Here is a 13943-nt window from a genome sequence, read left to right as displayed (position 1 = left end):
CCAAATTTAATTTCCCTATAGAAACAAGTCATACAGTATGTTTGTTTCAAAATACTTTTTCTAAACCTTTCAGTGATTTTATCTTGGTTAAATAAATCTATCCATGTCTGTACAATCTGTCCTTGTCTTACTTCAGTCTGTTATGGCATCACCATGATTTGAAGTAAGCTTTTACAAAGGAGAAGTTGAAAAGTTTTCACTTTGATAATAATGGCAAAATAATAGTTAAGTATGATGCTGAGAGCAGGCTGACTGGTTTTGCGCCAACGGATGTTACTGAATAATAGCACAATCAAATTGTTTTCGTCTGGGGAGTTAACAATGGGCTTTAAATAAAGTTCACTTTAAATTGAATTCAATAACCAGGATAAGCGCAGCTCAGTTGAATTGACATCCCGACATCTAAAAAGTGACTGCATGAGGAGTTCTCTTCTCCACTCCTTTAGAGTGAGTTTGCTTACAAAAGTGCCGAGAATGCACTTCTCTGGCCCGGGGTTATTCTGCCACGTACTGTTCTAATCGGTTCAGTACCTTTGCACACATGCTGTATACTACTGGTTTGATCCAGAAAAGAAACTTACAAATAAATTCAGGAAATTTAAAAGGAACTAATCTGAAACTCCAGAACATTGATGTGTGCATAGGGCCAGTTTGTTCTAGGAATATGAAATACTGCCAATTCTGTTTTTGCCAGCATGAGACTGATTTTGCCAAAAAAATATATTGAAATGACCATGTGTTTAAAGACCATGTGTTTAAAGCATGTACAATTTGTAGCCAAGTCACTTATTTGTTACTATTTTTAAATGAATTGAGTTTACCACTTATTATAATCAGCGATTAAATTTGTTATCCATTACTGACTGTTTAAAAACTGTTTCCACAGATGTATTTAGACCAGTGGCCAAAGCTCTCTCCAGGAATCCTAATAATTGCACACACTCCAAGGTCAGTACTCTGGGAAATCCAGCTGCTAGAAACTGATTGCCTTACCTCTCGCAGCGGCTCGCTGAGCTCTCCCAGGATGCTCTCCTCGTCGAACATCTTGCCCTGGTAGCGATGCTCGTAGTAGTCATGGATCCGCTGGCGCATGTCGGCGGGGAGCTTGTGGAAAGACATGTACTGCTCCACCTGCTTGTACTGAAAAGACAGATAAGGAGCGCCGCCGTCAACATTATACAGACATCCATCATGAGGATGACAATTATGAATCGCAGTTTGTCATCGAAGCTGCAGCAATTGCAAGCACGGCCACTGTACTTCATTAGGTAACATCTGTGTTTAATTCTGAATGTATGAGCCAGGATCCACAACCCGCCACTGGGTGATACTCTCTTCTCTGGACTGGAAATGTCGTGCTCATGCTGCGGAGCTGATAAGGAGAAACCTGCTGTCATAGGTGCTGTGTTTCAGGTGAGATGTTACACTGAGATCCTGACGAGGTGCAGTTTTAAAGCCTTAATGGCTCTCTTTGTAAGAAGAAGGGTGGTACAACCCAGAGAGAGCCCCCAGGGACCTGGCTGCCCCTGAGTGAGAGCACTGGCAGCTCCCCAGGGCCAGGAGCCCCCTGCACGGGCAGAGCAACGGGAATCCGCATCCCTGAGAATCCCACATCCCTCCACTAGCGTTCGGCAAGTTTGTGTCTCGCTCTGCTGTCTCACTCAGGGTACAATCGATTAGTCATTGCTGGTAAACCACACGAGGGTGAGCTTTGACAACCCAGAGAAAGGGGAAAGTGATGAATTCATGCTGCCTGTGTCACTTCTGTTCTGTTGCCTCATCTCACAGTGCGGCACTACCTTGAACTACGCTGCAGCAGCCTCAAGTTCTGCCTGTTCTGCCTGAGGGCTTTATCCTTTATTTTATTTTTTGTTTCCTGTTATCGCGTCAGCTTCTGTGCAGGCATTATGTGCACAGCAGAGCCTCCTTTTTGGAAACAGCATTTTGACAGTTCATTGTTGAAACAGACCTGGTGTTCTTCTCACATGTGAGCTGATTGCCACATGTACAGCATGTGTTTGAGCAGGCAGGTCAATGGTTTGGAACTGAGCTTTCCAAAAACATTACACAAGCCTTATGAATATGGCATACTAAAGTATATGTGGAAACATTGGGAAATGCTCAAACTATGTCAATAATAAGTTTCCCATACTAATCAGTACTGTCACAAGCAGCAGGAATGGGTAATTTTCACACTGCATACTGGCCACCTTGTCTTCTGTCAAGGTGCAGTTCTCATGTTGAAACCAGGTGTATTTAAAAAAGGTTCCTAAGCTACAATTATTCCACAGAGTCTAAAGAACTACTCCATTAAACATTTTGTGCTTTTAATGTTAAGGCACCTGACTATTTTTGTAGATGTGATGACCACAAAAGTCATAGAAGGTCCTCTTTATTTGGAAACATAAAACAGAGCATCTTGGATTAATTTCCCAGTGAATCTGTAAATCAGGTGCTTAATGTGGTCACCATGGAGTTTAAAACATAAGTTTAGGAGGGAAGACCACAGTTAAATTCAATGCAACTCAGCTATTATTAATTCATAATCACTCCTGTTGTTATTTCCTCACTTAAAATATCATAAATACTGTACGTGATCCCCTTCTCTCCCTCACATACTGTACATCTTCTGCATCCAACCTCCACCCCACCTCCCCCTCTGCAGCTGCCCCTTGGTCACTCCTCACTCCACAGGGCAGCCCCAGCCTCCTCGTCCTCTGGCCAGGAGCTCAGCCCTCAGCTAAGCAGGTTAAGCCAAATTTACTGTAACAAAAACACTCCATAAACCTTCCAATATGCTTAATTCCTGGGTTTTATTCCTAGTGATTCAACTACAATGCACGTCAGATCAAAATAACATCTTAATTCATGAAGAAGCAAAGCTACAACAGGACTCAGCAACACTCCAGAATCCTCTATCAATGGTACCTGAGACTAGAATAGAGAAGCCTATAGGACTGAATCAGAGCTTCCAAGTTAGGTTTATAAACAGAATACTGTAAACTTTAAAAACAATGCCCGCCAATGATTTAAAAGGGTTTATTTTATGCCTTTTCTGTATTTTCGAAGTCCCAATTGAAATGAAGCTAAGATAAGATTACTAGAACTGGGAACTGCTAGGAAAGTTACTTAATAAGCAGAATATAAAGTTCAGCTTTAATTAGGTCCTACACTGGGGGAAGCCCTGAAGAGAACATTTATTAGGGGGAGTGCACTGCCAGTACTAACTGGGACAAAGCCTGATGTGTGCAGCAAGAGCTAACTGCAAATGAACGGCAGAGATGGAGAAACAATGAAAGGTAGAGATGGCAGAGATATCAAGGCAGAAAGAGAGCGCAGGATGAAGAACTGTTCCCAAGTTCAATAGATAGGCTGCACACAAAAGGGCCATCCCGCCTTGGCTAATCACTGCCTTCTGGAACTGCTTCAGAATCACCTTCACATAAGGAGGAATGTCTGCCTTATTTCCCATCTGCAGCTCTGTAATGGCCATGACATAGATCCCGTTATGAGCCATAGTGATTGTCTCGACCAATCAAAATGGTGAAAAACAATTAATCTATTTTTCAAATAATTGGCAATGGGCAACTGCTAATCTAAGCAGCTCACTGTTCCAGACACCTTTGAGCATGGCCTTCAGCCCAGTATGGAGTTCTTGGAAGGCAGACCACAGCCAGTTCAGAGAGCAGGCCAATATACAGCAGGTTGCTATACTTTGAATATTTTAGAGCACAATAACATAAGATAGGAAACCTTACAAATGAGGCCTTTGGGCTCATCTAGCTCAGATGTTTTTTTTTTATCAAAAGCACTACTAGTATGCTATTTCTGTGCCTACACATCTGGAGATAGATTATCTTTACGTATTAAAAGAATCTGCAACAGTATTACATGTCAAGCAAAGAAGGAAAAGCCAAGCTTACAGCAGCCAGAAACCGCCATTCTGAGCTGGTTTCCCGCACTCCTGACACTGGATACTGTCTTTCAGACACACTCTGACTGCACTGGGAGGCTCCGTGTTGCCCCCCCCAGGCCCGGGAGTGCTGAGGCAGGGGGCACGTGCGCACGAGGAGAGGTTAGAGTTGGTGTTGGATTTTTTTAATGTGCCAATTAAAGTATTATTCATTTAAAAAAACTCCCGTTTGTTGTGGTCCCTAGCTATTCCCATATAAAAAGCTCATATGAAGAATGTCCAACATGTTGGTGACAGATTTGTCCCTGCTGTAATGTACCCACACTGTCCTGAGTTATCTCTTCTCCTTCTCACTATTTTATTTTGTGAAACTGTTCTTTTTATTTCTTATTTTCTTATTTATAGGTGTGTCCTCATAAATTGTTTCTTTGCTGGTCATTTCCCAAATCGTTTTTGGCAGGAGTTCTGCTGATTAAGGAAAATAACATTGTACAAACTCCTGGGCCGAGCGAATTGAAACAAAAGGATGGTTAGGAAAGAGAGAAGGCTGTTTCACCCATCTTATAGAGAGTAGATCTCATCCAGCTGCCACCTGTAGGAACAACACAGGAGCAACACGACTAGCTGCCCAGACTTAAAAACTATAAAAAAGTTTGCATCTTCCTCTTACCCCTTCAAAACAGTGGACAGATAGAGGACTTGTGAAGAGATTCTTAAATAGAATCAATAGCCTAAAATACGGTACATATTGCCAGACAGGAAACAAGAATGTACTGTAACTGAATACAAAAATGTGAAAATACACTTCTCTCTTGCTCGAGAATTTCTTGGAAGAATTAGAAACCTGTCTGACCAAAATTATTTCTAGTACAACACAAGAAATCTTGCAATGGTTGCAAAAAGAAAGTTTAAAGCCTTTAAAGTCTTTAAAGCCTTTTCTATTAATACATCAACCCTCCTTACCCTTTTAAAATATTTGTAATACTAAAAAAAATTAAAATATAAAATACATGCTTAGGTCTTTTATATATTTGGGTATTTATAGACAGTAACAACATAAAACAATCAACAAATTAAGAATGATGTCAGAAACAGTTAGATCACAATACTCGTTTTGCTTATGAATGCTACTTACAGTACGACTCCTGACCTAGAGTGTTCCAGCATTTAAAAATGCTGTATTCAGATTGTACCCTACAGAAGCAACAGTTTCCCTTTCAAAACTCCGCAGGGCTCAAAGATATCAAGAATGTCAGCCCTCTGGATTGAGCTGCACCTTTGAGCCATAAAGGATCTTCTAAGAAGACTAAACAGGAAGTCATATAAACATTTGCTTACTTGCTTTCTTGTTTCTCTCTCATCCTTTCAGCTGTGTCATTAAAGTACAGTACTTCCCTGTCATCACACTTGTACCTCGACACGCAAGCACCTACTGCAATTTCAGAACTAGCTAGCGAGTCAATCAGCCACCTGCTGTACAACACACATTGAATATTGCTTGTAAGCCAACAGCTGGCAAACTCTGCAAGCTGTGTTTTTGAACAAACTGCTGATGGAAAGTGCACCCAGGCCGTGAGAGATGAAGTCTTTCCAAATAACAGTCACGGTCAAAATCAAAAACCTTCAACGCAGCAAGTTAACTGCTCCTTGTCCCCTGCAGCGATGCCCTGCAGTACAGCCTCATGATCAAGGGTACGCTGTGCTTTGAGATGGTCGGTTTAAAGGAAAGTGCTTCATCATGTGAATGGTGTAAAAGAGACAGATAAAAGTGAGATTCCTCTACACATTAGATCCAAGCCCATGTAAAATCAAAACTCTGACCCACCTGCTGGGCACCAATTCCAGACTCTGTTGCTGGACAGTGGGTTACTGGATGTCCTGGGCTTCTGCCACTGAGTGTCAGGTTTGCAATGTGCAGTTGGCCGCTGGTGGAAGCTCCAGTTTAATCCTGGCTTGAGCACTTGTTCGAGGAAATGAACTTAATTAGTGGTCAGGTCAGGACCTGTTACCTTGCCAGTGTTGGTTTTGCTCAGACATGTGTCCACTTGTGTACGATGTCAGCAGGGAACAGGAATCAAATAAGGTTTGTTGCTCTGTCTTGGCTGATAACAGCACATCTCTCTGGACAGGCACGATTTCCAGGTAAGTCTGCGCCAATGAAGAGTGCTGAAACGCACACACAGGCTCACACAGGGGCCCAGACAGACAGGGGTCCTGTCTGCTGCGGTCACTGCCATCACAGCCAGCCACACATGCTAATGATGCTTCTGACTGCAACACACGCAGTTCCAGATTCAGGCTTCTCAGCTGTGCACCATGCATGTGCTGGGTGATTTTCCAGGCACTGAGGCAGGGGCAGTTAAACAGCCATGTAAAGAACACTGGCAGGTGAAAGCATAGGGACGCTGTGGCAGGCTCTGTGACATGGGCCGTGCATTACAGGCACTGTTAGGTTAACCAGCTGGCAGGATGGCTAGAACAAAACAACCGAATGAAACAGACTGGAAGAGAATGGAAACGGACAGATGCCAGTGTAGGATTATATTCCAATATGACAGTTTACAGCAGTTCACTGTCCAGTATTCCGGACAAGTTAATTTATACAGCAGAACCAAAAATAATAATGTGCCCACATGAAGGTACAGTATTAGTTCACAAACGTTCTTAAAATGTTCATTATTAACACATCCTTATATTTCCATTAACCTGAATAATGAAAACACTCATTTAGGAAACATGGGACTTGCACTGATCACCTCCATTATCAAGAAATCTTTTTTTTGTCTATTTAATAATTGTCTAGATCCGCAAAGAAAAAAAATATTTTCTGCAAAATATAGACAACTGAAATAAATTAAATCAGCATAAAACTTTCAGATATTTATCCCCCAGGCAATTGCTAGAGAAATTGTAAAACCTTGTCAATCTCTGATCAAGGAACCTGTGAAAAATGCCTGTTGATCTGAAAAATTGGTTCTACGATAATAAACTGTGAACACTCCCCAAACACATGCTGTGTGGCTTCTTCTGGGCTGTTGAACCGTGTGGATGGACGTCAGATTGAAGCTACAATTTTAAAATGGGTCTTATAAATTCAAATTTGATTTGGAAAGGTGTATTTCCAGATTGGCAGAACTGTCACGATTAAGATTGGACTGGTTTTAGTTTCACACACAAAGAAAGCATTGCACAAACACTCTGGGATCTTTCAGAAATGACTACTGATTTTGTGACTGAGAGTCCAGTGAATGAATAACCTATGATTACTATTAAATACATTCCCCAGGCAAGGGTGACATATTACTGTACGCAACGGGAATTTCCGTCTTACATAATTTCTCTTAAAGGACTGTTCATTCTTGCCTGAAACCCAGAAGCTCTGAAGAAATAAAACCATCAGCAACATTAAGCAGGTAATCACATCTCCATTGTGAACAGTGGAGTAATATCCCATCACACTGTGACAGCCAGGGTGCTTGGGTTGATATATTACAGAATGAGCAGTGAAATATGAATCAGAGGGCACAAGAGAAAATTACATGGATGTGCACGGAGGCACCTCTTTACCCCAGTGTGTGCTCGCATGTTTTTTTACAGCACCACACAGCCTGGTGCTACAGTCTGTCACTGTTGCTTCCTTCAGCTTCTCTTTCGCTTGATCGTGCCTGAAATAACAGAACGATGTATTTCCCAGTGGAGAAGCCAGCCACTTAATTATGCTGTATTTTTTTAACATAAGCTTTATTTCCTTTTCTCCTTTGGAACGGTGTCAGACTGAGAATGCGCAGTCTAAGCGTACAGTGGCCTGTGGCTGTAATGCCAGATTTCACTGCTGACTGACTGCAGCGCTGCCACTGCATGTGAGAGTCTGTCAGTATGAAGGTAGGTAGGTAGGTCCCTTTCCAGGCCATAAAGGTCTTTGGGGGGATGGGGGGAAAGGGCCACCATTTTTCTCAACCATCCGACACTGGAGGTGGAGGTGATGTGGTCAGCATCATTCTCCAGCCAGCCTATTACCCCCAGAAGGATGAACCCCCAGTACTGGCACTCATTTGGAAAGCAGGCTGAGTGGACCTGGGAGCCGTCTGGAAGGAATTAGAGCAAGCCCCATCGCTTACCCCTACCTGGGATTGAACCTGGAGCTTCCGGTCAGGAGCTTGACACTAGAGCAGTTTCTAAAACCTAATGAAGGGTACAACAGCCTCATCTGTAAGGGGTTACTGATGACACTACAATTTAGCACCCAAGTAATCTTAACATTAACATAACCCTAATCTTAACATTACCCACCACTAACCTCTTCAAATGCTTTAGCTGCTAATGGCTGTCAATGTTTTCAGCTGTAAAACATGAGGAAACACTAAAAAAAGACAAAACAGTGATTGGATATTTAGAAATATCCCTGTCTTGGGTAATGTGACTCTTTACACATAAAAACCTTCAGCTTAATTTTGATAACGTTGAAGTCCAGGAGCCTTCCTAGCCATTAATTCAAAATAAAAGGTATCGTTCTGAAACTTCACAAAATGTGCATTAGTCCTCTTCATAATAAAGAAACACTATTCCTGAGGGAGGAGCGAAATACCACCCCTCAGGTCCAGCTGCTGCAGGATACTTCCCTGTATACAGCCTCCTTTCCCCCAGTCCTGCGACAGACACTCCTCCCTCACCCCCTCACCTCTCACTGTGACACAAAGTCCTTTAATTTAACTCATGTGACAAAGTGCATCAAGATTAATCACTCATATACAGTAACTACCGATTACACCGAAGTGATTTGCTGTGTATTGCAAATCACTGAGGCCCTCTTTAGTGGCCTCTAGTGGCAGACCAGTGGAAATGTCACCCCCTGCCCCAGTATTATATAGTTCAGAGAAGAGTGGCCCGAGTCATTCCTGACATCAAAGACCACACACATACAGACCACAGGGACAGAACGTTTATCTCTATCAGAGAAAACAAGCCACTGTAATTTGTTTGAAGTTTTCAAAATGCTCAAAGGTGTTGAAAAAGTAAACCCTACGGTTACTTGAGGCTCTACTACGAAATGAGGACCTGGGATCACAAGCGCGAAGAAGAGATCGATTGGGAAGGGGAAACAGAAGGCACGTCTTCGCCAGAAGAGCGGCAGATTGACGACCGTGAGCATCAGCTGAAGTTGAAACTCAAAGCTCTTTGCTCACCGACGCTTCTGAAAACAGGAGCAAGTCTGGCAAAAAAATTGGAAGCACTCAAAAAGTTTTTCATAAAGAAATAAGTTTTTCAGTATTGGGCCGGGAGTCTAATCACCTTTAGGATTCACATTAATTATGCCCAGAGAACCTGTGCATAATTGCTCAGTTACATTCTTACCAATATAACTATCCTAACGCCAAGCTGCTAGTGCAATTTGTAGCTTGCGCATGTCACAACTTGCAGCTGACAAATGCATCTGCTGGGGATCCCTCTGTCAGGAAATCAGCTTCTGATTTGTAATGCGTCTGACAATGAGTCTGCTACCTATCCACTGCCTCATAGAGGTGATGAAGTACAATATCTTTCTTTGAAATACAAAAGGATCTACACTACAGCTTTCTCTCATGCCTCCACAAACAGTTCAAACAAGATGCTGTCATGCAGATAATTTCAGTTTTTGCCTGCTCTGGATATGCACCTATTGCCCAGTATCGAATGGTGCATATGAACGATCACTTTATTTTTTTTTTCAAACCTTTACCTACAGTGTAACAATATGCTCCTTAGCAGGCAGTGGAAAAAGGCAGTAACCATTGATTGTCACAAAGCGTCTTTCAGGACCCTATGCAACGGCAGAATCCGGAGGGGAGCGAGACACACGGGGAAAAAGACTAGGAAAGGGGCTGGAAGAAGAACAGGGGGGCGTGGCCAAGGCAAACTAGTCCGAAGGGAGTCCGTAAGAAAATCCAGAGAAAGCAAAAGTCCAGAGCCGGGTGGTCCATTCAAGACAAAGACATGACAGAAGTTAAAAGCCAGAGCGGGGTCTGGCGAGGGGTCGGGGGAATAAAAGGGGTAACGGGGTCTGGCTTTTATAGGAAGGGGGCTGGAACCGGAGGGAGGTGCAGGAAATCAAAGATAAACAAGGGAGAGCTGGAGAGTCCTTAAGAGGAGGGGCCTACGATCGTGACATTGATGGCTTTCTACTGTAGTATAACAATAAAAATATCGCTCTGTCATTTTTATGTAAATTGCTGTTCTTGTTAAACCATTGCCAATTCAGGACTGTTGACTTGCTTGTGACAGACACAGCATTTATCACACTTAGGCACATTGTGAGAAATGTCTTCTCTCACAGCAGATTATAGTCTGGGCTTTCTGATAATAATTTGTAGTCTGACTTTGTTATTACTGTTTGCCGAGTTTCTTTTTTTATTGGCGGAGAATTGTTTTTACAGATTACACTTCACCTTAAGGAGATCCTGTCTGAGATCAACTGTACAAAATACTAATCCATTTATTGCCTAAAAATAGTCCTTCAAAATAAACCCTTCATTCTGTTAACCAGTTCGGTCCTTTATTTATTTCAACAATTAGTCTGCCTGCTCTGTTTTTTATTGATATGAATAGGTTTTAATTCTAATTTGGATTCAATAATAACTTTAGGGATAGTGTAGGGATAATTTATCCAGTAGCAACTAAGTATATCCCTGGGTTGTCAGCTTTACTATTACAAATGTTGTAGTATTTATTGTGTGTGCTGCTTGTATTTTGCATTTTCTTTTGTTTTAGTTTGTTTCTCCTTCCTGCTTGGAGTCTTTACACATTAGCCCACAGCAAAATCTGGGCGCAATATGTCACATGACAAGTCATCACTGACAATTGAAAATGCCGTAGGCCTGCAGGGGCTTCTGTCTTTTTTTCCAGTCCAATCTACTCTAAACCAAATGTTCTAATCAATATTGATTGATTGTAAACATTGACTCTTATTTTAGGACCTAAAATAAATATGAGGTAGACAAAGATGGTTTAAACACCCACAAAATACCATTCCTCTTATAGCCTTATCACCAAATAGCACACTTTCTGAAAACAAACAATGAAAAGAGCTTAAATATCTTTCATTTCAAGGATCTTAGGATCAGAAACCATAAACAGCTCTTGATTTCAACATCCCCTGATTTCTCCTAACTGCAATCCTAACTCATACACAAAGTAGTAATTCTTTCTTAATCAAAAATATGGAAATCAGTAACCTCTAACTGCACAACTCATTAAATCCAGAAGGCTGTGATATACTGTAAATAGAGGGCTGTGGGAGGCAATTTCAGATGAAAACCTTACTTTCAAAAAACAATTGCCTCTGTAGTCTAATCCCTTTTAAACACTTTCGTCACTCAGTCTTTCATGCTGGTACACAGCATCTGTCCATCAGGTCTGCACAGACTTTTGCCTACACTGCCACTCAGCCTGCCCTGACCAGGACTCAGAGGAGCAGGAAGGCTGGTCCAGGTCAATAGTGGGGTGAGGAAGAATGAGAAATCCACTGCCAGAGGTGCTCATGAGCTGCTGCTGGGGTTCTAAATGGAATTCAAACTCTCACTGTACAGTGTATTATGAGAATTCGGGCTGTGCACACACCCCTCAAGTATCTTTCTAGTCAGGAGTTTCCTCCATATGACATTAGAGTATGTATATGGAAACCTACAGACACTGCATCTACGTACTGTACCCCTGTGGGCATTGCCCTCATGCAATTATCATACTGTATATTCTACAGCCATCAGGCCTTCTCTATAACTACCGTAGTGCCTGATGGGAACTGTCCCTCTTCCTAGCCATTGTGAGGGAATTGTGGTTCCGTCTCTTTCCCAGGAACAATGAAAAGATAAGATCACTTTATTGGCCATATACAATTTCTTGTATTAGGAATTTGTCTGTTCGCATACCCCAGCTTGGTCTCCATGAGACACACAGGCACACAGACAGGGAGAGAGAAGCCTGGGGTCATAGCACAGGGTGAGCCATTTATACGGTGCCCCTGGAGCAGTTAGGGTTAAGGGCCTCGCTCAGAGGCCCAACAGAGTAGGATTCCTCTGCCGGCTGCGGGATGTGAACTGGCAACCTTCCAGCCACAGGCGTAGATCCTTAGCCACAGAGCCACAGCTCTGCCCCCTCAGCACTCAAACCAAGCCAAGGTCACGCGACTCTTCAGGGGACGACTGTCCTGCTGTGCACCTTGGGTTTCAAGAGCAGGAGCTGGAATTGGCAGGTGGGCTCCGAGGGCCTGTGAGCAGCAGTGCTGGAGAATGGAGCTGCACAGTTTGCAGCCCATTGTTTCTCGCCACTCCCCTGAGAGGCTCCTGCAGGGAAAGGTCAAGCCCTGACCTCAGACAAGAGCAAGTGGCTTGTCACCTCCAGGTCCCTACTCTCCTCCAGAGGGGAAACACAGCGAAACAGCTTGGATGAATTGTGCCATTTCAACAGTGAATAGAAAATTATATTGACATTTGAAAATACAAGCAGCCAAAGATGAGTATGAAAACATTTAACTTATATTGAAATACAGGCATGAAGAGTGAAGAACTGTGGGGGTCTGAAATATATTAAAATATATTTCAAATGGTTAGATGGTTAAATTTGTTTAAACATACAGTACATGTACAGTATTATACCAGACATTTTTAAACAGTGTACTATATGACTGGCATCCTGGCCAGGCTTCAGTTCTGCCTTGTTCCTTGTGCTCTGGGTGGATTTCTGATATGATACTGTATACATATATTCAATACATTTACAGTATAAGTAACATATTTTCAAGAAATGTTTCTTAAACATGCCTTTTTTAGCAGACGAACAGCTGTGATATAAAATATTAGACCAGCGAAGGAGTCAACCTGCAGTCTAAGTGCTATTGGCCAAGTCAAACTGGGAAAAGAAATCTTTGCAAGCTCTAGTCAGGCTGCTGTTAGATGGAGTGTCTTTGCAAGGCACACTGAATCCCCAGGACACTGCCCTACAGAGCTCATGGTCCAGGGTACAGACTGGGAGCAGGAAACAGCTGGCAGACCTGCTTGGCACAGCCATTCCCTGAAAGCAGGGCAGCAGACAACACTGGCTTTTTAAACAACTGTAATATGATTAGCAGATCTGATCTGATCTTTTTTTTGCGTTGTTTATCCAACTGGTTTTAAAGGCAAATTCAAGTTTAACTGCAACAAACCCATACAGATTAAGAGACAGCATTACCTTCTCGCTTCAATGGCACAAGAATATAAAAGGAGGCACTGATCAATATTTCCATGTCAAGCTTTCCCTACTGCAAACCTTCACTTCCTGATCTTCCTCAGTCTGAAAGCTAAGGTTCTTGATTCAGCCAAGAACGGTGTCAGAGACGGTGTCAGAGACTAGAGATGGTGTCGGTGTGATAGAGAAACCTCTATGTGGGCTGGGCTTCCAGTACCTTTTTGCATCAGTTTCAAGGTTCTTTGGTGGATATAAAGTTGAAGCTCTGACCGGTTTGGCTCCATGGATAGTTTTGCTAACACTACACCCTACCTGTGGCCTGTGTCTGAAGACTTCAGTGGTCTGACCAATGACCTATGGTGCAACTGAAAACAATGCAAGGTCATTACTGTATGAAGTACCCTAGTGAGGCAAGTCCTTCCTATTTAACACCAGAGAATTTCATGTCGTCTTTTGAGGTGACATTTTCACAGTGCTTTTAGCTCTGTTTTTGTCCAAGTAAGCTTGGGCTGTATAATACTGTAGTACTAATGATCCTGCAGGATCATTCTCAGTTACGAGAGGTATTGCATCTGTAAATTGCATTTTTGTTAGACATCTTTCTTCTACGATTAGCTCCTATTTACATTTGGCAGTATATCCAAAAAGGACTTGATTTAGTAGTCCATATATTTTAGCAAGGCATCTTCCTGAGCAAGACGTTTTTAATGCAGATTGTTTTTAGTGATGAGGTAAGAAGCTGGCACTTTTATGGTGCTATTCAGGGGTAATGGCTTGCAATCCACACAGATCAGCACAATGGTCAAGCACTGTGATTGCTTTGCTGCAAGAG

The 13943-nt window shown here is 42.5% G+C and overlaps 1 protein-coding gene across 1 annotated transcript in view; it reads right to left on the bottom strand.

The window, feature by feature from the left end:
* Positions 1-13943, bottom strand: part of hcn4 (hyperpolarization activated cyclic nucleotide-gated potassium channel 4) — a 92981-nt gene that overhangs the window by 18405 nt on the left and 60633 nt on the right. Inside the window, exon 5 of the mRNA XM_088641458.1 lies at positions 994-1140. Within this exon, the coding sequence (XP_088497584.1) occupies positions 994-1140 (147 nt within the window). The remainder of the gene's footprint in view (positions 1-993; positions 1141-13943) is intronic.

Source organism: Lepisosteus platostomus, chromosome 7 (assembly GCF_059453375.1).
Source record: "Lepisosteus platostomus isolate fLepPlt1 chromosome 7, fLepPlt1.hap1, whole genome shotgun sequence".
Lineage (NCBI taxonomy): Eukaryota > Metazoa > Chordata > Actinopteri > Semionotiformes > Lepisosteidae > Lepisosteus > Lepisosteus platostomus.
Note: the sequence above shows the minus strand (reverse complement) of the source record. Positions and strands in the feature narration are given on the sequence as shown.